Raw genomic sequence first — 23,925 nt, forward strand, 5'->3', positions numbered from 1 at the left:
CTCAAGACGAACTAACCTGTGATACTTAACGAGGGGCTTGGCTGTGAGAGATCAAGAGCACCCCCTAGAGGTTTATCCATGGTCTAATCAGTAGTGGACTGGTCACCCAAACAACTCCCCAAGGTAATAAAATCCAAACTCTTACCCATCCAAGTGTGGAGCAGGTTTGGTGGTACTGTGTAAACATCAACACAAAGATGGCAAAACCCAGGTGGTTAGGTGAACAGAGCAGAACATGTAGAGCACAGCATGTAGAGAACAAAGAGGTAAAGATAAAAAGATAAGGGAAAATATTAAATATGATACACACCGTAAGTTAAAAACCTTACAAACAGAAATAGTAGCCATTTTACTGGTTTAAAAAAAACCCTCAAGATTATAATTACAAAGTTGTATATATTTCTCCAATATGAAGACTATACCTATATATAACATATGAAGCAGGTTTGAAATGTAAAGCATATACAATAAAATTAAAGTTACTCTCAAATCCAAACAACAACAAAGTAAAAACAAACTCAAAATTCACCAAGATAATTAAAGAGAATAATAAGCACAATCATCTGCCCTAAGGAAAGAAAAATGTGATCAACACTTGCCCCCCATACTTAAATGAGTTACTATTTGTTACTTCTCATACTGAGTCAGTCTGCATCTTTTAGGAAGGCAGATGGAGGTAGGCCTTGGGAGTCCTGTTTTCAGAACTTCCCCCCCTCCCACCTAAGGTGAAGTTCTGCCACTCTCTCAGCAACTCTAAAAATGCAACAGGGAGCAAACCTTCAATGTGTCAAACTTCTGACAGCCAACAAGTAATGATGGATAAATTACAGACACCTTAAATTTCCATGGCCCAGAAAATGCCCAACCAGCCTCTTCTAGTCACAAACTGGCAGTCTCACTCTTGGGAAGCCTATGGGGTATATTTCGTTAGGAGATTTTGAACCCAAACTGGTTTTCCCATAGCATCTTCACAAATTTCCACAGTATGTGAACTGCAGTGAAAAAATTAAAAAGCCACAAAAATCTTTCTTTATCAGAATGAGAAATAGAGGAATTTGATAAAGGACACTGGATATGAGGCCATGTTAAGGCAGTTAACTGTACTAGAAGCTCCCATATCAATTTCTATATTCATTTCAAGGCAATTCTAAGATAGTAAGTCAACAATACACAATGTTTAACCTTCACAGCAATGTTAAAAATCATTACTCCACATGGAATGATTTCATTTATACTTACATTAAGAATATTCAGAAAATAAACAAACATTTAAAAATGGGCGGGGCGCATGGGTAGCTCAGTTGGTTGGGCATTCGACCTTGGCTCATGTCATGATCTCACGGACCGTGAGTTCAAGCCCCGAGTTGGGCTCTGTGCTGACAGCCCAGAGCCTGGAGCTTGCTTCTGATTCTGTGTCTCCCTTTCTCTCTACTCTTCCCCTCCTCATGTTCTGTCTCTCTGTCTGTTGCTCAAAAATAAATAAACATTAAAAAAAAATTTTTAAGGAATATTCAGTTCTGAAAAAGCACTATAAAATTTTAAAAAATTATCAATTTAGGAAGTTCCAGAATTTTAAAAGCAATCTTGAATTTTAAAACCACAAAGTCTCAAACTCTCCTTAGAAGAGGGCAGAGCCTGCAGCGGCGGGCGCTCTCGGGCTGACCCTCCCCCACTGTCACCTTCAGTATCTGGTCCCTGTGACCCCGAAGACCTCCTGGACGGTGTCCTATTTGGGGACAAATACTTGGGCTCCACCCAGCTGGTGTCTGAGCGGAACCCGCCCCCCAGCACACGCATGGCCCAGGCCCGGGAGGCGATGGACCGTGTCAAGGTGAAGCCAGGGCCGGGCAGGCGGGTTCCAGTTCAAGCCAATATAATAGTAAAAATGAGTGAAAACAGAAGAAAAAGAAAATCTAGCAAGCTGGTGAGGACCTAATAATTAAATAATTAAACCAGAATCCAGAAACTACTTCGGATAATAACTAAGATGGAAATGTGCTTCCCACAAATATAAAACTTTAGCAAAGCACATTAGTGACAGGAAGAAATTAGTACATATGCTAGACAGTGTAAGAGATAAAAATTTTTTAAAGGTAAAAAAAAAAGTTCATTTTCTACTTAAAACCGTTCTTATAGTGTAAGGGATCGATTTCAAACATGTAGCAGTGAGAATAATGAGTGGTTTATAACTAGATATATTCCTCCTCCTTCCTTGATCCTTTGTCTCACAACTCTTGAATCTTCTGATACTAGGGAGAAGCCTACAGATTTTCCAAAAACACACAAAACCCAATTTAATTTGCTATGCTAGCTAACAGGAGTCCTGTAAAAAAACCACATGATAGCAAAACTTTCGAGCACATGGTGAGATGAAAACAATCCAGCTAACTGCAGTGATGTAGCAACATACTACTTGAGACTCATTTTGAAGATGGAATAGCTAACTTCATGACAGATTCGAGTTTTGTTTTGAATTCACGTACGTGAAAACTGAGGATGAAAAAACTTGGTCCTTTATTGTAATAGTGAAGAAGACAAATGAAGACAAGAACAATTATCTTAGGACAAACTTCAGCTGGCCCTCTTGCTGTGCCTAAACTGGTGTGAATAATTAAGTCCATCACTTGCATCTGTAGTTCGGGATGCAGAAATACAAATTTATGCTTTAGTTGGGTTAAACTACATCTTAATACTAAAAGCATCTGAACAAAGAAGCCCATTGGGGTTCTCAGCCTACATTCCAGGAGTAGAAATAACAGTGTGAAGCAGGCATATTGTAACTGGGCTGACAAGAGACATGGAAAAACAGAGGACACGGCCAAATGGGCAGGGAGGAAGTACACGCCCACTCCAAGCTACTCAATCCTACTTAGCCAGGCAAAGAGATCTCATCTCACCAACTCTTAATCGTACTGATCTTTCAAAACTATACAGTTGTAAAGGCCCATGCAGTGGGGACATACACTCACTAAGCTCAGGCCTTGAAGGCCAGAGATTATCATAAATATATAAGTTTACACATCCTTATGAAAACATACCTAAAAGAGAAAGAACCACAAAGAACATTTCAAATTATAAAAGCTTTCCATACTTTCACTTTCACATTTCCATTTTCTCCTGTCAGACACAGGTTTAAAGATAGACTTTAAAAATATATGCATAAGGATTCATTTAAACTTTGTAAATCCTAAAAATCAAAAAGTGTCACTATTACTCCAGAAAACAATCTACATTTTAATACCATTATCAAAGAATCTTTTGGCCTTATATGGAAATTAACAGTTCTGTACCAAAATGAAATTTTAACCATTTTTATACAATATACCCTCTTCCCCACCCTCCCCCAGAAGAGGTGTGGAAAATGGTGGAAACAAGCCACTGAAATTAAAATACACTTCCCAGGATTAACCATGAACAATAAAACACACTTGTTTTACATGTATTGCTGCCATAAATCAAGCAGAAAGTTTTTCTTAAAATGGTTCAATGCACATAACAATAGGATTAAAGAGATAAAGGCAAAGAAAGAAAAAGAGAGCCTTAGAGTAATGAGACATTACCTTTGGAGCGCACGGTGTAACACTCTTTCTGTAAATTTTACACAAAAATGGCAAGAAATAAATTGTAATACACTTTTAAGACAAGACTGATTCTATGTTTTAATATCAATATAACTTTGAAATTAAGTATTTTCAAGTTCTATGCAAAGCAAAAAAGCTTTTTTTTAAATGGAGGGCTCTAAATTTTCTTTCACATAGGACATATACGTAGAGATGAACTGTGCTTAAGAAAAACAATGTGGTTAAAATGGGAATCTATCTGCTTGGAGCCTTAATATTTTAATACTAGAGTGTGAATAACAAAGCATTCTATTTCGCTTTGCAAATCCTACAAACTAGAATAATGTATCCTGAGTATACAAATAGAAAAATCTGAATGCCCAGGGGCAGTTACTACCAGTGGAAAGCAAAAACTCCAATGAAAAGAACTGAGTTAAGAGAATTCAGCACAAAATTTCAGGGAACTTTCCTCAATAATTCTCTTCAAGTAGTTAAACAATCTTTCATGTTTCTACATTTGAAATCCTTTTCATCACACATCACAAAAGATCACTATCAGGAGTAAATGAGCAAAGTCTGGATTGTAGTTTCTGTTCACTATCTTTACATACACTTACTAGTTAAGTCCCTGAAAATAATAATAATAAAAATAATAAAACAGCATAACTAAACTTTCAAGGATCTTCTCAAAGGATAAAAAGGCAAGAGAGATGAAAGTGTAAGAGTATGCTGTTAAATGCTTGCTTTTCCTGCCTAATCTCTGACTTCCCCATTGTAAAAAAAAATTTTTTTTTTAAAATACACAGTCCAACCACTTGTAACTCTATTAAAGTTTAAACATTTCTACTATAATTAGACCAAAACCCAGATTATATACAGTGGACAAAATTCTTTATAAATAAAGTTTTGGATATATTAAATCTTGAAATATTTAAAAATAAGCTTTAATTTCTTATAAAAGCACTGACACATGAACTACTGTTAAAAAAGAATATAATGCTTCAAATGAATGTGGTGTTTTCAATGGATGTTTTAAAAAGAAAAAGTGACTCCAGGTGTAAAGTGGTATGGAAATAAAAATAACCTATTTCTGTCTAATCTCACATGCAATTTTTCCCTTCAACTCGTGAAACTACCACACAATCATGGAAGAGGCACCAAATTATATAGAGTGACAAGGACCACAGAAACTAACCAAGCCATGTTACATAGCTCTTCCTGTGTGTTCCAAAAGTCACCAAGCAGAGCTTTCAAAAGTTCAGCACTCATCACATCAAACACTACTAGATAGAAAATGCCTTCCAGGTTGCTAACACATTATGTCACACTAAGTAAGGTTGGATGTTACAGATGACACTTCATATTCACAGAACTTCGGTTTAAGGTAAAGTTTCATCAACATCTTTGTTGATGAAAAATCTTGCATTTTACACATGAAGATATCACCTCCCAAAAGGAAGGAAAACCAGAACTGTCCAGGTTATTAACACTTACTGGCATTTCTTCTCACACAAATTCATGAATATGTGGAAGGGAAAAAGCATTTCTGCAGAAATTCACTTTTGCTACCCAAAATCTCCACAAAGTTTTATAAACCTCTTAACAACAAACCGCCCTCGGCTCTCCTTGCTTTCTCTTAAATGACCAGCACTTGTCTCCTTTGGGGATGAGCAGCCTTCTGCCAAGTCTAGTTAGAACACATCCTAGAACTTCTTTGTTTCCTCCCATTTATGCTTGTTAAAATATAAGGCGTTTTGTTTCAAGTTTGACTTTCCTACATTATCGTTTCCTTAACGTTTTATAATTATCATGACCGATGACAGTGGCCAGTGACAAGGACAGCTCTCCAGAGCTCTGCAGGTCTTCCGACTCTACAGCTGTACATAAGGTCCCACAGACTAAGACCAGTGTAACCACCGTGCCATCATTCTATCCAAAGCTAATGAAGACTGCTGCCTAATTTAGACAAATGAGCCCAAAGCTTCTTTGCAGCACCTTTCAGACTGATGAAAATTAGGCAATTAGCAAACTATTTCCTTTAGGCAAGACAGTGTTTGCACAGAAATCATTCCACACATTCAGAAACTTAGAATCGACCTACAAACACTTCCTGCCTTTTATGTCCACATTTTCATGCCAAAATGTTTAGTTTACCTATGAGAATGGGGTAGATCCTTTATAAAGCAAAAAGAAAAGACAAAACTAACTTACGGTGAATAGCAAATAAAACTAAAACAAAGGCTTCCTGATAGCTAGGTTAGTAGCTCTAACTCTCCAAAATAGTTACTAAATACAAAGCTATAAACCACCTAATTAATCTTTTTAATGACTACTTCATGCACTACCTTATCTTTTCAATTAATATATACAATGAAAATATAAACAATAAAAATCAGAGCACAATTAGGTGACTATTACTAACAGCCAAAGGAAAAGAAAAATGTCTCCCTGTATGTCATTTTTATCTTAGCATTATACATGCAAGGAAAATGGTCTAGATGATCACATCCTTTTCTCCTCTAAGACTTCATAATTCTATAGCTTTTATTATGATTTCCTTCTAGTGTTTGGTTTCAACAATTAATAAAAAGGACAAAATGACTAAATACTGAGTTAACTTGGTTACTACTGTGGTACCAGGTCTTTGAATTTCCTTAGTGATTCATGGTGACAGTGCTACATATCATCTCTTCCATGTTTCTTGAGCAGTATTATTCCAAAAAGAATCACTTTTCTTCTATTTAGACCCCCCAAAGCAAAATCTTTGTGACTAACACAGTAGTAGACATAGGCAGTAATTGCAAAAATCACAAATAGCTTTATAGAAGAAAATGTGAATTTTATGAGATACATAATTGTTTCATCCAAAGGAAGCAATATATGTGCAATTGTGTTTAACAAAAATGATGTATGCCTTAGGAAGGGGAGGTTTTAAATAATAAAGACAATAGTTACTGCACAAAGCACAAGAATCTTTCAGGAACATTTTGCAAATATTCACACTAACAGCACCAAACTTACTCCTTAGGAATTATAAAATAGTAGATTTAAAATATGAACTACAAATGCAATTTTGCAAGGATGCATTAAAAGTCCTTAGTAAGCCTATGAAACTGTAACTGTAAAGGGAGCTGTTGGCATTTTACCATCCATTCTCACACCACCCTTTCTTGTTTGGAATGCAGGGGAGCTGTTCCAGGTGCCAAAGGGCAGAGCTGTGGTGAGAGGGAGGGAGACAGTGACCGCCAACCCTCAGCAGCCCCAACTTTTAGAGTGACTGTGATTGTTTACACAACTTTAAGGTAATACATTCTACTTTTATCTTTCTTTCTTTTACTACTTCCAACGCCAAAAGGATTTGGGCTTGCAAGACCGACATGTTCAAAGATTTCTCTTCTATGGGCCATTATCTCTATTTTCCCTTTCTATAAAAGCAAAGACATGTTTTGATTAGAAAGGTGAATGTTAGTTTTATTTTATCCTTCAACCCATGAGGACTGGCTGTTTTAGCCAGCATAAAAAAGCACATGCTATAAAAATCTTTTTAAAAAAAGATAAGGATTTTTTTTGTATGTGCAAAAACACTAAATTGCTTCCAAGATTGCTTTTAATAAACTCATTTCCACAAGTAAATTTCAAACTAAAAGTAGAAATTTTTCTTTCAACACAAATTCACAGTGATTTTACTGCCATCTACAGTTAATTATGAAAAGAATCTTAAAAATTTTAATCCTAATTCACAGATGCTAAAACTTCCATTTGGCATTCCTTGTCAAAAATAGGAATCCAATGTAAAATTAAACTAGGTAGAAACAGCAATGGCCTTAATTTTGATACTAAGCATTCTTAGAAAGGACTTAAGGAATTACTAAACACAGAAACAAAACACTCTATATTTTTTGAAGGGAGAACCCCAGACACTGGGTTTCAATTAATGTATGTGCCTGCATCGGCTTTTACATTCTGGACATGAGCTGACTGGTGTGTAGCAATTGGAAGAGGCTGGGGCTGCCTGATCAATTTTCACATACTGATATAAAAAAGGAAATCTAAAAGAAACTTTAGAGCCCTCAAATGGTAGCTTCTTGACCAATGAATCATTAGTTTATCATGTTCACAGTTCAGATAAGCTTAAAAATGGAAAATGGGAAACCTCAATCAAAGAGTAAACAGTTTTATATTAAATTACTATGAAAGAAGTCTTTCAAAATATTTCCCACTTTTTTTTTTTGGCCCTTAAGAAGGTTAAGGATAGAAACATGCTCTAGTAGAGACGTCTTAATAACCCCTGCTCTATGGAATCAGACATTGATCTAGGAAGAAATGTTTTTGGTCCTTTTTTCCTGCACAGCTCCAACCACTGTCATCTTCCATCAGCTTTCCATTTTTAGGACATTCTTAACAACAGAATGCCCCTTATCTGAACTTTTATCAGATCATGTTGGAAATCTATTTTGCAGACAACTTTAAAATGTGAGATTTATTTTACATGAATAATTTACTCCTTTAAAGACAGGGAAGCGCCATTCATACTCATCCATTAAGAAAGATGACAAAAACTTTTTTCTGCTAAACTGTGAATAAAATATTTCTCCAACATAGATATCCAGAGATTTACTTCCAATCAAAAGCATTGAACTTCACGCTAGTCAATTATCTTTCATATTTTATATCATGAGATTATAATAAAAATTGGTTTTAGAGCAGCTTTAGATAAAAATATATAAGTTCTATCAGATGAGAAGCAAGTAAGGTTCTGGTTGTGCATGCACCTACAGGAAAAGTGGTTTGAAAAAACAAATTCAGCATTTGGAAGTTTCCTGAGTGATAATCTCATAAATTTTGGTGGAAATGTCAGCAATACTGGGTTAATTCAATTATGCATAGAGATCTCAAAAGATTTAAGATTTTTACAATGCTGATGCAACAGCAAATCAACTCATCTCTATATAGTATCAGAAATAATGGCACCTCTTTCAAATAAACTCAAAGAGCATCGTTAACAGAAAAAAAAGCCACCATAAAATGGTTTACTCAAAACAACTACCTTCTAGGCCAAAAGTACTTCTACTCCTAGTCTACGAACAATTTTTAAATGTTGATCAATAGTTTATGTTCCAATCTGGTTTTAGCAAACTGAGCCCCCAAATTTGCTAAGTAGAAGCCAGTTTCTTTTCTTAAGATGACAACATATTTTGAAAATAATGTATATCTTCAAGTTAGATCCTGTTAAGTACCATTCTTCAAATGCAGGACATATGCTGAAAGCTAAGGCAGCTGTTAGAGCTTACCAGTTACTGTAACATTAGAAATTAATAATAACGCCCAAGTTAACAGAATTCTAGCATTAAACGTAGTTTAACTACACCATCTTTCTCATGAACAGCGCTTCTCTGTTTAAGAAAAGCTCATCTCTGAATTATGCCTACTCACATGAAAAACTGGGAACCATTGGTATGTTTCCCTCGATTTGCCATTGACAAAAGGAACGCTCTGTCATGTTTGAGAATAAAGTTTTCATCTGTTTGAAGAAAACACAAATTCGTCAGTCTCCAATTATAAGCCACTTTTAAAGTGTAATGTTCACAGTAATAAATAGAGAGCAAAGGATGAAATTCCTCTTCTGGTCAGTACAGATACTTGTCTGAATATTTAGAAAAAAAATGTTTTAACTAATCAAAAAACAAAAGCATAAAAAGATCTCAGATACTACTTAAAGCCTTGAGGAAAAGAACATATATTTAATACTTGATACAAACAGCCTTAGAATAGTCACTTTTATTAGTAACATACTTTGGCTAAATGATATGAAAACTATTACTTTCAGGGAAAACTAGTAAAGAAATTTGAGAAAAATCTTTACAGTAAAGCTCATTTCCTTCAAATATCCAATTATCCAATATAATATGCTAAACATGGGAGAAGTTTAATAATCTTACATGCTTAATTTCTATATGGTAAATTTATTACTCAACTGTAATAAAACTAGACTATGAGAGTACAAACCAAAAAATTACATAAAGTTGTAAGGATATGCCTAAATTAAATCAAGTACGTAGATTCCTAACAACAGGATAAAAAATTAGCTAAGGTAGAAAATCCTATAAAAACAAAAACTTAAAGGGCAAAATATAATTTATGATACATAAGTATCTGCCGCAGGGAACATTTAAGCGGCCTACAACATTAGTTTCAAATTGCTACTAGCTGACAGAACCAGCTAATAAGTGCTTCCTACTGGTTCAGAGAAAAAACTGTCACAAGGATCACTAAGACAGGATTTTAATTCCAGCAGAAATATCTTGAAAACTAATTTAAACTTCCTTTTAACATTCATACAAACATATCTTTCTTTAGAACAAACAGAAACATAGAAAACTTTAAAAACATGATTACCTTGGGAACAGGCTTCTGAAAAAGAGTAGTAATCCATTTTCCCCCAAAAGAAATATAAGAGACTATTATAACACTGAAGCTACCATGGCATTAAAATCTAATCAGATTGGATCCCATTATAAATCTCTGCAACTGACTTTTCTAAGGCTTTTTGGGGCAAATGCAATATTAGACTTAGCGAATACTACTACTGTAGGAATAAAATACAATCAAATGATTCTAGTATACAAAAGAAAACATACAAACCTTTGAGAAAGTAGAAAATGCCAACTTTTATTCAAAGAAATTGTTTGGTTTAAGGGGAAAAAAAACCACAACTAGATTTTTTCCCCCTAATAACCCATTGTGAAAAGAAAAAAGATACAGATGCATGTATGAAATAATACACAGAATTTTCCAAGTCTTCAAGCAATACAAGAAATCCAGCCATAACCTGACCCAGGCTGTCCATAAATTTATTAGGAAGGGTGCAAGGGAACAGAATTGGAGTTTGTGTTACTGAGCTTTGTTCTCTTACCTTTTCATTTTGCAAAAGACCACATTCTCTATAAACAAAAGAATATGTTGACAGTTTTAGGCAGGAAGATAGGAGTTTTCATGTATATAGTTGCCTAACCTCCATGCTGAAAGTCATGTTTAACTATAAAGTTAGCCTTAATTAATCTTGTCAATTAAAAGTTACATATTACAATATAATTTATCCCCAAGTTCATGCAAATAAAGTATTTTCATGCAGCATTAGTTTCATGCAAAAAGTGAACTATAAGTAAACCTCTCCTAATTAAAAGTAAATGATCAAATTTGCTTTAATATCAGAACTGAAAGAAAAGACCATAAAATATTAAGCCTTACCTTTAAAATATCCACCATAAATTGATTCTCCACCTTTTCCATTACCTGCAAATAATGACCTATATTAAGTTATAATGATAACTTAAAATATACTAATACATATAAATTACTTTTTATGCTTTCAAATTGCTAAAGAAGCTAACAACTTGTAATTGCTATAATTGAAATTCTACAAATCCTCAATTAACCTCATCTTTAAATATAAGTGCAAAGAAGTCCAATACTGTTATAATAAATATTATTAAAAATTATCTCCAGGGGCACCTGGATTGCTCAGTCGGTTAAGCATCCAACTTTGGCTCAGGTCATGCTCTCGTGGTTAAGGAGTTCAACCCTGCGTTGGGCAATGTGCTGACAGCTAAGAGCCCGGAATCCACTTCATATTCTGTGTCTCCCTTTCTCTTCCTCTCCCCTGCTCATGCTCATGCTCTGTCTCTCTGTCTCTCTCAAAAATAACATTAAAAAAACAATCTCCATAATCCATTTATTTCAAAAAGTAATCACACCAACAAAATGCAGAAAAGAATAAAAACAATACACAAGTACTTGGCATTCATTGCAAGGAAACTCACCAAATATTTGTATATTATTAAAAGTACATAGAAACAAAATTAAATGGCTTAGTATTTTGCTTTTTATACATTCCTGCTCTATAACATTCATTCATCCAACATCTATTCATGGACCACTTACATCTTACTGTGATACACTATTTACAATTAACAGTATAATGAGATACATAAGAAACCGATAGTTACAGTTATTAAAAGCATAACTTTTAGCTCTACCTTCACTGAAGTCCCCACCCTGAATCATAAAGTTTTTAACCACACGATGGAATGTAGAACCTTTATAACATAACTTCTTCCCAGTTGTTTTCCCAAGGCCTTTCTCTCCTGAAAAACAAAGAAATGAAGTTTAGCTACAAATACATCTTTCCATGGAAAGACCCATCCAATTAGTCCTTTTTGAAACCCCTCCTGTGTGCTGGAACTGTAAGATACAAGACAGGGCGACGACGGAACGTACCCATGAACCAAAGTAAATATCAAGCAGCATATAAAGGTTAAATTGTATGGCAGCGACTCTAGATGCTACCAGAGAAAAGCAAGATTAGAAATGCTTATCCTTTCAGCAAAAGAGGGTGGCCAAGGAGTTGGTACAAATATTGTGTATGTATGTAAGTGTATGTAAGCACACACTTAAAAATCTTAATTTGCTGTTTTTTTAATTTGTTATCTTAACATTATAGATGTTTCCTATTTTAGTTTAAAAAAACATAAACCCAACTATAAATAATAAACAACTGCATTACGTTTTGTCTATCTTCTAATCCTGAATTTGTCATGAAATCTGGAATGCTTAATTTGTTCAAAACACTGAAATTTAGAATTTTTGAACTATAATGTTGAGAGATTACATGCAGTAGTACTTTCTTTTTCACTTTTGAGACCAATTTCTTTGTCCTCTCTTTCCTTTAAGAAATGTTTCCTTGATTTCCTATTAGTAAAAATGTTTTTTAATGTGCTAAACTCACTTTACAGCCCATTACTTTTTAAGGAAAACATCTACTCTGTTAAGCAAGATAAAACTATAAGCCATGACTTCTCATCATTAATAATTTAATAATTCATTTACCTGAGCATAGGCAAAGGAAGTTTTTGCATGTTTTTGGACATATGTCTGAGAAGAGCTGAAACATAATGCGACCAACTGAAAGAAAACACATTAAAAAAAAAAAGGTAAGCAATATGACTAAACATCACATTTTATATGGGAGAAAGAAAATAGATAAATAGAATCAACAAACTAAAAAGTCCATTTTTGTAATTAAATTTTTCAAAAGGCTTAACAGGAAAAAAAATTTAACTGAGCAATACCAACTAATAAGAATTCTACTCTACTTGTTAGTGCTAGAACTCACATGCAGCCCGAAAACTAGGATTTCAAATGTCTTGTAAAGGGGCTTCACAATATTAGGTCCCTTTTAGTACGGTCTCCCACATGAACACCATTAATCTGCTTTAAAATATTCTCACTAACAGCTGTCTAGTCTATGCTTGAGCCCGTCTAGTGGTAAGAGCACATCACCCTAAGACAGTCCTTCTGGCCCGTACCGTTAGAAGAAGGCTCTTCTGCCCTCTGTATCTTGCTTTCTACCTTTATGCAAGAGCTATTCAGAGCCAACTTTCTGAACTGCCATCTTGGCACACAAAACAGAGAAAAAAACACAATACAAAGGAAATGAGAAGGAGCAAGCTTACAAATTTGATTTAACTAAACCACAGAGAAGCACTTCACAAACTTTTTGGTCTTAGGACTCCAAACTCTTAAAAATAAGCTTTTACAATGTGGGTTATATCTATTGCTATTTACTGTATTATAAAATAAAACTCAGAAATTTTTAGAAGACAAGAATATAAAGCACAAGTTGGACCAGTAGTCAGAGTGGTGAAATCATTACATATTGTATAATCTCTGGAAAATTCGACTTGTGAATGAGAGTGCAACAGGCAAACCGTATTATTACAAAAGTAGTTTTGCTTTACAGACCTGAAAGGCTCTCAAAAAAAGTAAAAATAATTTTTGATTTACAATCACTTTCCTGAATCCACTTTCCTTTTATTCTACACAATCTTTCCCACTCTGAAGGAACATTTTTATTTAATCAAAGGGACTTAAAAAATAAAACAAAATTAACTGTGAACCAAATGTAAGTTGTTTTCAGCACGGATATAAAGTGACTTGATTTACTCTGTATCACTAAGATTTGAATTTATTCCTGGCCATGTCAGTCAATTCCTCTGAGGACAACACAAAGCTACAAACTACCTCCTGAGAGGTAAACGGATAAAAAGTGGGATTAATGGCATTGTAGAAGACTTTCTTGTGTCAACATTCTGCTTATAGCTTCAATGAAGCCCAATTTTAAAGCAATTTCAAAATGTTCTAATTGATCTTTATATCTAAAGGAATCAAGAAAAAGATAGGGAATTCGAATTTTTAAAAAATGCATGTAATATCAGTAATGATACTACTCTTTGTATTTACATGGAAATATTTTGCCAGTGAATAAAAGTATTTTCAATCTTTATAAATCCCTGGGAAATGGCTGGCTAGGTTGGTGACAAGTTCATCGACTAGAATATAGATATTTGGAATCCCTGTAAGATGGTTACTTTCCAAAAAATTATATAATCAAAATAATAAAAAACTTACCCTTTTTTTTTTAAGGACTATAGTAACTTCAACATCAATTTTCTTTTTCAAAACCTTTAATGCTTCCAAATGAAAGCTGGTAAAAGTTTCAAATGTTTCTAGTTCTTCCTTTAGAGATAATTGAGTTATGACCTCTAGTGGTATATTGCTTTCTGCAACCCTCAGGCCAAGGAATAACAACTAAGAGTGAGCCAAGGAATGACAAGAAACACACAGACACAATAATGACACAGACACAGAAGCAGCTTGATGCAGCATCTCCTCTGCCCGATCAAACTAGGCTCCTTATTCATTGTCTCAACTACCCATCCTCCCAGTTCCAGTTCCCAGGGGCCTGTGGCCAAGTTCCTGCTCTGTAGCAGCAAGTAACCCTCTGCTTGGAGGCAGTCTCATGTTTGCACGTAGGCTGTCTTGACTTTTTGTTTGCTACTTGGTCAGCACCCTGGCTCGTTTGCAAGCGCAGGATGTTCCAGAGCAGAAGATATCTCCCCACCAGGGACGGTCAGCCTGGGACATGCCCTTCATAATACATTTGAAAACAGTTAAATGTAATCACATTTCCTGGTCTAATACTCAGAGAGGGATAGCAAATGACAATGATGTTTTTATAAAACCACTCACCTCTAATATCTTATCCTCTAATTATTTGATAAAGAAAAAATATTTCTATTGAGTTTTCAATCTCAAGGGGCAGGGGTTAGAGCTGAAGTTTTGTGTCCTTTATGGCATTATGTTGTTAAGGGTAAAATAAAAAGGGGCGCCTGGGAGGCTCAGTCGGTTAAAAATCTGACTCAATTTCAGCTCAGGTCAGGACCTCACCGCTTGCTGAGTTCGAGCCCTGTGGCGGGCTCCATGCTGACAGTGCAGAGCCTGGTTGGGATTCTTTCTCTCCCTCTCTCTCTCTGCCCCTCCCCCCATCTCTCTTTCTCTCGAAATAAATGCATAAACTTTAAAAAAATAAAATAAACACTGGCTACAGACAGGAAGGACCAAGCAAGACACACCTAAGTCATGTTGTAATCCTGATCTGGACATTAGATAGCAGGAATAAAATCAGCAAGTACTCAGAATATGGATATAACAAATCTCACCTTTCAATAATATCACTGTTTCTTGTTCTCAGAAACAGCTGCACTGGAATTACAGGTGCAGTAGTGAAAAAGGAGACATATATCATAGACATAAAAGATAGTCTAGTAGTTGGAAGAGTGATCATTGGTTGGGGAAAAAATATTTAGGAGATGGTATACTGCATAAGGCAAAGAATATCACATATACAATTATAAGTAAAGAGAGGAGGATAAGAACAAAGATAGGAACAAATCACAGTGGTTAGGAAGAGAGCAAAATCTAAGAGGAAATTAAAGAATGGGTATACAATTTCAATAAAATCAGGCCATTTACCCATTTAACTGAGGTCCAACCCCTATGTCAGGCTGTCCAACAGTATATAAGACAGAGTGCCTGTTTGGGGAGCTCGTATCTTAGGTGGGAATTACAGATACAAATCCTTACACAGTGTAATGAGCCATCAGGAGTATGAACAAAATGCACTTATATCCACCCTTGGCCTGACTGATGTGTGTGAGGGCAGAGGGACAGGGACCAGGTCTGTTTACTCACCACTCTATCCCCACTGATTTGTACAGAGACTGGTACAGAATAAGTATACAATAAACACTTGAATAAAAACAATAAAAACATTTGAAACCAAAACTATTCAAAGATAGACATTAATGAAATATAAATGAACAAATACCTAAATATACAGATAAAAAGAATTCATTATATACAAGGAAAAGATACTACAAGTGGAACAACATCAAGACATTGCTTAGTAAAAGCTATTTCCAGAGATATAAAAGAAGTCTTCTAGTATCCAGACAGTAGAATCATGTCACCCACAGGGAAAAGAAATTAGGCTGACTTCATACACTTTACCTTAGAAACTGGAGACACCAGGACACTGTCTACCATCTTAGAGAGACTAATATGCTGTGAATAAAGAATTCTATATAGAGCAAAGGAAACACAATAATTACATTTCATCCAGAAAAATCTATTTGAAATATAAGCCTGAGATAGGACTCAAAGAACAAATGAGAAAAGGTTAGTGAGAAGAGAGTGGCACTGAGCACTAAATCTATTATAACACAGAATTAAACCTAAATAACTATGGTAAGTATGGTTACAGAATAAAATATAATTGTTATAGCTATTGGCAAATAAAAGTTTTGTATTGGTAAATTTTTTGGGGCTATTTTTAGGAACTTTCTTTTCTTTTTCATTTTTTTCATGTTTTATTTATTTTTGAGAGAGAGAGCGAGAGAGCGAGAAAGTGTGAGCAGGGGAGGGTCTGAGAGAGAAGGAGACACAGAATCTGAAGACAGGCTCCAGGCTCTGAGCTAGCTGTCAGCACAGAGCCCGATGTGGGGCTCGAACCCAGAAACCGCATGCGGGATCATGATCTGAGTTGAAGCCGGACGCTTAACCAACTGAGCCACCCAGGCGCCCCAAGGAACCTTCTAAAACTATTCCTTTTCTTTTGAATGGGGAATGTTTTCAAGATTCAAAAACCCAACAGTGGAAAAAACAAAGAATGACAAGTCTTATTCGTACTTCTGTCAACAGGTAATAACTTTCATTAATATCATGTGTATGCTTCCAGTGTCTCTTCAAATACACAGGTTAATAAATAGTGATATACTCTTATTTTTCTTGTTTTAAAAAATAACATTAATTGCTGAAAGTAGTAATATTAAAAGTTCTCATCATGAGAAAAAAATTTAACTGTGTGGTGATGGATATTAATAAGACTTCCTGCAGTGATCATTTTGCTATACACATACATATATCTAATCATTATGCTGTACACCTGAAATTAAGATGTCAGATGTCAATTTTTTTATGTTTATTTTGTGTGTGTGTGTATGTGTGTGAAAGAGAGAGAGAGAAAGCGCACACACGAGAGGGGCAGACATGGAGAGAGAGAGAAGAGAGAGAGAGAGAATGAATTACAAGCAGGTTCCACACTGTCAGCATGGAGCCTATTGCAGGGCTTGAACCCACGAACCATGAGATCATGACCTGAGCCAAAATCAAGAGTTGGATGCTTAAACGACTCAGCCACCCAGGCACCCCATATGTCAATTATATCTCAATTTGAAGATGAATAAAAATGAACAATTCCTGGGGCGCCTGGGTGGCTCAGTCGGTTGGGCGTCTGGCTTCGGCTCAGGTCATGATCTCACGGTTCGTGGGTTCGAGCCCCGCGTCGGGCTCTGTGCTGACTGCTAGCTCAGAGCCTGGAGCCTGCTTCGGATTCTGTGTCTCCCTCTCTCTCTGACCCTCCCCTGATCGCACTGTCTCTCAAAAATAAATAAAAAGCATTAAAAAAAAATTTTTTTAATGAGCAATTCCTTGGTTAAAAAATAGGTAGCATGTTTTTCATACTGTACTGTACTCTGCTTTATTCACTTAATGAATAATATATCATGAAGATATATATCACAGTATCATTAAAACCAACAAAAGGGAGCTGAGTTGGGTGAGAAAAAATACATCTCCTCATATTGCTTAGTGGTAGTCAACAGGCAGAGGAAATATGGTTTAGGCATACTTAAACATGTAATCACCTGTAGAACCAAAAACATATTAAATATCTTTCAAGTTACAATGGAGGAGTAATACACAGTAAAAAGCTATAAAACAAAGAAAAGGAAATAGCAAGAAAACACAAGATTTCAGATAAGACCAAAAACTCTATAATTTTTTAGGCACATAGAGCTTTTTTCATGACAAGTCAATAAACACCAAGCTAAAAATACTCTGCAGACAGTACCAGCAAAAATTCAAAGAATTTATTGGCTTATTGGCTTGTGTAGTTAGTTGACAAGGATATGGACTGCACTCAGAGAATCAAAGAACTGTAGGAACCAGGATGTCAGGGAATGAGGCCAGGGAATGGTAGAGCTGCCAGGTTTCAAATGGCAAAAAAGAAAATGAATACCACCTCTCTGTCCTGTTCAATGCACACAGCCCTAAATGTTTTCACTAATGATCAGATAAATTAATCATTCAAATAAGAAGAAAAGCAATAAACAAACCTAACAAAGATATAACAAAGATTTTAATAAAAGTACAAGACCCAAAAAACGAATAACCCAGTGAAGAAATGGGCAGAAGACATGAACAGACACTTTGGAGGACATCCAGATGGCCAACAGACACATGAAACGAAGCTCAGCATCACTCATCATCAGGGAAACACAAATCAAAACCACACTGAGACACCACCTCACGCCAGTAAGAGTGGCTAAAATGAACAAATCAAGAGACTATAGATGCTAGCGAGGATGTGGAGAAACGGGCACCCTCCTACACTATTGGTGGGAATGTAAACTGGTACAGCCACTCTGGAAAACAGTGTGGAGGTTCCTCAAAAAACTATCAGTAGAACTCCCCTATGACCAAGCAGTGGCACTGCTAGGAATTTACCCAAGGGATACAAAAGTGCTAATGCAGAGGAGCACATGTACCCCAATGTTCATGGTGGCACTTTCTACAATAGCCAAATCATGGAAAGAGCCTAAATGGCCATCAACTGATGAATGGATCAAGAAGACGTGATTTATATTTACAATGGAGTACTACATGGCAATGAGAAAGAATGAAATCTGGCCATTCGCAGCAAAGTGGATAGACCTCGAGGGTGTCATGCTAAGCGAAATAAGTCAGGTGGAGAAAAAACAGATACCATATGTTTTCACTGATAAGTCTAAACAGTAGAAACCTAACAGAGGACCATGGGGAGAGGAAGGGGGAAAAGAGTTAGGGAGAGGGAGGCAAATCATGAGAGACTCTTGAATGCCAAAAACGAACTGAGGGCTGAAGGGGGAGGAAGAAAGGGGAAGTGGGGTGATGGTCATGAAGGAGGGCACATGTGGGGAAGAGCACTGGGTGTTATATGGAAACCAGCTTGACAATAAACTATATGAAAAATAAAAATAAATAAATATTTTTTAAAAATGAGCATTTAAAAATGAGCTCTGATTTAAAATCAGAGCATGGCAAAAGATGAAAAACTTAACAAATTTTATGAAGCAAATTAAATTGATACCAAAGCCTGAGAAAGATGATATAAAATAAACTTTAAAACTTTCTATCAATCTCATTTTTTAAAAGATACTATCCTGAGACAGAAACCAAAAGAGCATTTGGTGAAGGTAAAAAAAAAAAAAAAAAAGGTGGGGGGAGAATGAATGTGAGGGAGACATATGGGAGAAAGAGAGAGCGCATGAGCAAGGGACAGGAGCAGAGGGGGAGGTGCAGGGGAGAAGGAGGGGAGGGAGGGAGAGAGGGAGGGAGAGAGAGAGAGAATGATTATCTTTAGCAGGCTCCATCGATCTCAAGACCCTGGGATCATGACCTGAAATCAAAAGTCTGACACTCAACAGACTGAGCCAGGCACCCTGAACATTCATCGCTTAACATAAGCACAAAAATTCTCAGACACCTTTCAAATCAAAAGCCACCATTATGTTTAGTGGTGGAACATTAGTACAGCATTAATGTCATTAAAGTAAGGGACAAGTCAAAATTGCTTGTTCTCATCACTATCGTTTAATGCTGTTCTAGAAAGTCTAGGCAATACAGTAGACAAGAGAACTATATGAGGAGTACATATATTAAAAAGATCAAATTTATCATTATTTGAAAGACATAGCTGTACATCTAGAAAACCTAAAAGAACCAAACAGAATAGAAACATTGAAAATATTAATATTTATTTTATGATCAATAAGAACTATTAAAAAATAACAGAATTAAAATCACATTTAACACCAACAAAAAACATTCTAGCCACTCAGCCTAAGACTGTAGGACCTATAAAAACTACAAACCTCTGACAGGCATAAAGGCAATCTGAATAAAAGAAGAGACATAACTTGTTCTTAGACAGGAAAATTCTAAATTTCAAATGTGTCCAATTTTCCCTAAAGTAACACATAGTCATTTAATTGCAACCCTGCAAAAAGTACTAAGATTTCTAGAGGTATTTAACAAAATGATACTGAAGGTTATCTGAATGAACATGCAATGCCCTTCTCCCCATCAACTTATTGAAAAAAAAATTTTAATCTATAAAGATGTCTTGCCATATTAATTTTATTCCTGCCTTTCTACACACTTTCTTCTGCTTCAAACTGAAAATTATAGATGTTGTCATGCTCCACCCCAATTACCTTGGTATATACTCCTAAAGAAAAAAGATATTCTGTACTTAACCCCAGTACCACTGTCACATGTTAACAGTGATTAACACCACAGTCTAATATATAGTCCATATTCGTATTTACCCAACTGGTTCCACAATGCCCTTTATACCTCTTTTTTAAATTAAGGAATCTAACCAAAGATTATGCATTGATTTGGTTGTCATGCTTTGGTCTCTAAATCTAAAACAGCTCCTCCCCCCCCCTTTTCTGCATCGCATTAGGAAGCACAATTCAGGGGCACCTGGGGTGGCTCAGTCAGTTAAGCAACGGACTTCGGCTCAGGTCATGATCTCGCAGTTTGCGGGTTTGAGCCCCACATCAGGCTCTGTGCTGACAGCTCAGAGCCTGGAGCCTGCTTCGGATTCTGTGTCTCCCTCTCTCTCTGCCTCTCCCCTGCTCATGCTCTATCTCTCAAAAAATGAATAAACATTAAAAAAAATTGGAAGCACAAGTCAGTCTGACCCATTACTGGTAATGCTAAAGTATTAGACCTCTCACTTTCACTTCCCCCCACTTTTAAATTAGTAAGTGAAACGATAACTTACATGCACATACTATGTTCTATAACAACTTTTCACCCAACCATTTGGCCAGTAATGATCCTTTCCTAAACCAATCATACTGAGGGTTGCAGAATGTTTCTTCTAATTTCATCATTTCATTTGTATTTACCCAACTTGAATTCTTCTGTTAAGAGCTTCACCCATCCACCCTATAGCAAGAGTGACAGAGTAACAAGACCAAACCTGAGTCCCTCATATCATCAGCCTTGATCTGCTGACTGGCTGGTAGCTTGCAAGAGAACATTTGTCTTAAATCTAACTCACTGTTATTTATTATTTAGCCTTTATGTTTAGCAACCATCACCATCATATATTCTAACAAATAGAGGTACTTCCATATGATAGTAAACTATATAACCACTATAAGTGATTACAGAAAGCTTAATTCACTGAAATGGAAAAGTTGAGAACATACTGTTTAACAGAAAAGGGCAGGGTCAGAACAGAATGGAGCTTATGCCATTTTAAAAAATTGTGTATGAATCAGTCTACACATTAAGACAAGAGGTTCAGAAAACGTTAGTTGTGATTATCTCTGCATGGTTTTTAGGCAGGGTTTTAAGGCAGGTTTAACTTTTTAAATATCGTTGGTGTTTTTATTATGAGCATGTACTATTTTTACTAACAAAAAACAAGGAAGCCCTCTCTAGCTTCAAATGTGCCAAACAGATGCAGCAAGAGTTCAAGTCACAAGGTTTAGAACTTGCAAATTCATTTTACTGATGTGTCATTCATAAACACTGGCAGCCTCTATCTTAAATCTTACATGTTTAAAAAAACCATCTTCAAATTGGTGGTTAGGAATATTGTTGGGGCCCAATAGGCCAAAAAACCTCCCGCAGAGCTACCGTTGATGGCACTGCCTCCGGGACACAGAAGAGTGACCGTTGATGGCCAGACCTCCGGGGCACAAGAGAACTATTTGCGAAGTTGCGGAACAAGTAGAAAGACTGTGAAACAAAATTTGGCCTCCTGGGCTGCACATGTGGCTTCTATTTAACCTGTCTATGATTTTTCTCGTTGCTTTGCAAAAGCAAAAAAGGCAAATACCTTTAAGTTTTGAATCAACTTGGGTCAGTTAGTGGCGCCAGCTTTCCCTTACATTATTTCTGTTCCCACTTCATTGCCTGCTGTTGGAGGCAAACACAATCCTCTGTCTAAAATTAACTTTTTCGATAATAAGCGTCTTGCCCAGACATAACTGCTAAACGGCCTTGAAGAAAAGAAGATTCTTTGAGAGACAGATTCCTGTTTTACTTCTGTTCTCACGGCTGTTCTCTCTTCTGTGATAAAAAATGATCCTTCCCAGAGCATGTTTTTACTTTCTCAAGGACCATAAACTATGTAATCATTAAAGAAAAAAAATGTATAATCCCCTATGGCATAAAAGACACTGACTTTCTTAGTAAAGTGTGGCTTTATCACCATTCACGTTGTCTGTCTTCTTTCTTTCCTATAGATAATTCGCCGACACCAACCACCTACTCAGGGACCGTTCGGCTGGGGGTACGTGGGCTGGTCCCCCATCCTCTGGAGAATAAGGAAAATATTTTCTAACAGAAACAATGTTATAAGTGGCGATTAAGTCCTGAGGGCAGCCAAGAAAGCCTACCTGATCTATAATACTGATGCAATCAAGCAAATAACTAACAATATTAGCTAAAATTCTAGAAAGGGAGGAAGAAGTAAAAGGAATTTTTCATTCCTTCCTGTATACAATGATAATGGAAGACACATTTGGGAAATACTTTTGTTTTCCTGTTTAAGAATTCCTACTGCCATATCTATCTGGTTTCCCATCTTAGGTGCTCTACTCCCCAGCCAACAAATATCCTAATGCTGCCCTACTCAGCACTCTCCTTAAATCTGCTGTTTTTCCAGGAACTTCACAATACTAAACCCTAGGTTTTACACAGCAGCCATAGTATAATGGGTAAGAAAGAAAACTAGGCTAGAACCCTGGCTTTCACAATTACTAGCTACATGATCTTGGTTGGATCAAGACTCTGAGAGTCTCATCTGTAAAATGGGTATAAAGAGCCTGGTCTTCTGAGTCCTCATCCAATGTTCTTTCCAATATGTATACTCAGCTAACTTCGCAGGCTGTAACATCACTGACCTCCCCTTCCCCCAAACACAACTCCCAGAGTAGCTCTCTCATCAAACAATTTAGAAGACAGTTTTGAGGCACCTGGGAGGCTCAGTCCGTTAAGCATCTGACTCTTAACTTCGGTTCAGGTCATGATCTCATGGTTCGAGAGATCGAGCCCTAAGCTGGCTCTGCACTGACAGCACAGGGCCTGCTTGAGGTTCTTTCTCTTTCTCTCTCTCTCTCTCTCCCCGCCCCCACCTCTCCTGCATATGCTCCCTCTTTCTCAAAATAAATAAACACTATAAAAAAGAAGAGAAGAAGAAAGCAGTCTTGCTGCATAAGCTTAGACTATGTATAAAAACAAACCTTCCCAGAGATGATAGCATTCTTAAAATGGGAACACTTATTTACCCAGAATTGCAGTTTGTAAGGAAAAGTCACGTGGAAACTTTCAGGCTCTCTGGGAAAGATGACTGTTTGGGGGCAGAAGCTAGGTACCCTCGGTTTACTCCTGCTTTTCAGTCTCCTTCTTCTACTTCTGGAATCAGACTTCTAAAAAAACATGGAGTTTTGCAGTGGTGACAACAGCTAGGTAAGCCCAAGGAGGCAGAGAGCAGAGCAGCAGCAGTAGTAGGTCACTCTGTCTGGTTTGTTTGTTTGGGTCATTTTCAAACTACTAGTGTCACTGCAGTCCTGTGAGGATTCCTTTCCTGGAGCTTAATTTAGGGACATAACTCTTACCTTTGCCCCTTCATATTGGGTGCCCAGCCTGAATAGAGAGAATCTACCCTTTTTACCCCCTCTACTCACACGTTATTTAATTAAGAATCAAGCTTCAATGATGTGTACAAGTCTATAAGGACTGGAAACAGGAATTCAAGATGTCACTATATAGCTATCTACTTAAGACATAGTCTCCTGAAACACAATGAGACAATGAGACTGCAGCAAGACTGACATAGTAA

General features: G+C 36.4%; 1 protein-coding gene across 8 annotated transcripts in view; it reads right to left on the reverse strand.

Moving 5' to 3' along the window:
* The window catches only part of NKTR (natural killer cell triggering receptor), a 58,409-nt gene that overhangs the window by 22,358 nt on the left and 12,126 nt on the right, over positions 1 to 23,925 (reverse strand). For 4 of the 8 annotated variants that reach the window (XM_029940407.1, XM_029940406.1, XM_029940412.1 and 1 more), the window contains exons 3-7: positions 12,447 to 12,521; positions 11,597 to 11,704; positions 10,809 to 10,853; positions 8,994 to 9,081; positions 146 to 175 (exon numbers count right to left, since the gene is read on the reverse strand). In XM_029940407.1, the coding sequence (XP_029796267.1) occupies positions 146 to 175; positions 8,994 to 9,081; positions 10,809 to 10,853; positions 11,597 to 11,704; positions 12,447 to 12,521 (346 nt within the window). Of the gene's footprint in view, positions 1 to 145; positions 176 to 3,560; positions 3,589 to 8,993; positions 9,082 to 10,251; positions 10,502 to 10,808; positions 10,854 to 11,596; positions 11,705 to 12,446; positions 12,522 to 23,925 lie in introns of those variants that run through there. The other 4 variants (XM_029940413.1, XM_029940408.1, XM_029940414.1 and 1 more) reach the window with 4 other exon arrangements.

This window comes from Suricata suricatta, chromosome 5, assembly GCF_006229205.1.
Source record: "Suricata suricatta isolate VVHF042 chromosome 5, meerkat_22Aug2017_6uvM2_HiC, whole genome shotgun sequence".
NCBI classification, from domain to species: Eukaryota; Metazoa; Chordata; class Mammalia; order Carnivora; family Herpestidae; genus Suricata; species Suricata suricatta.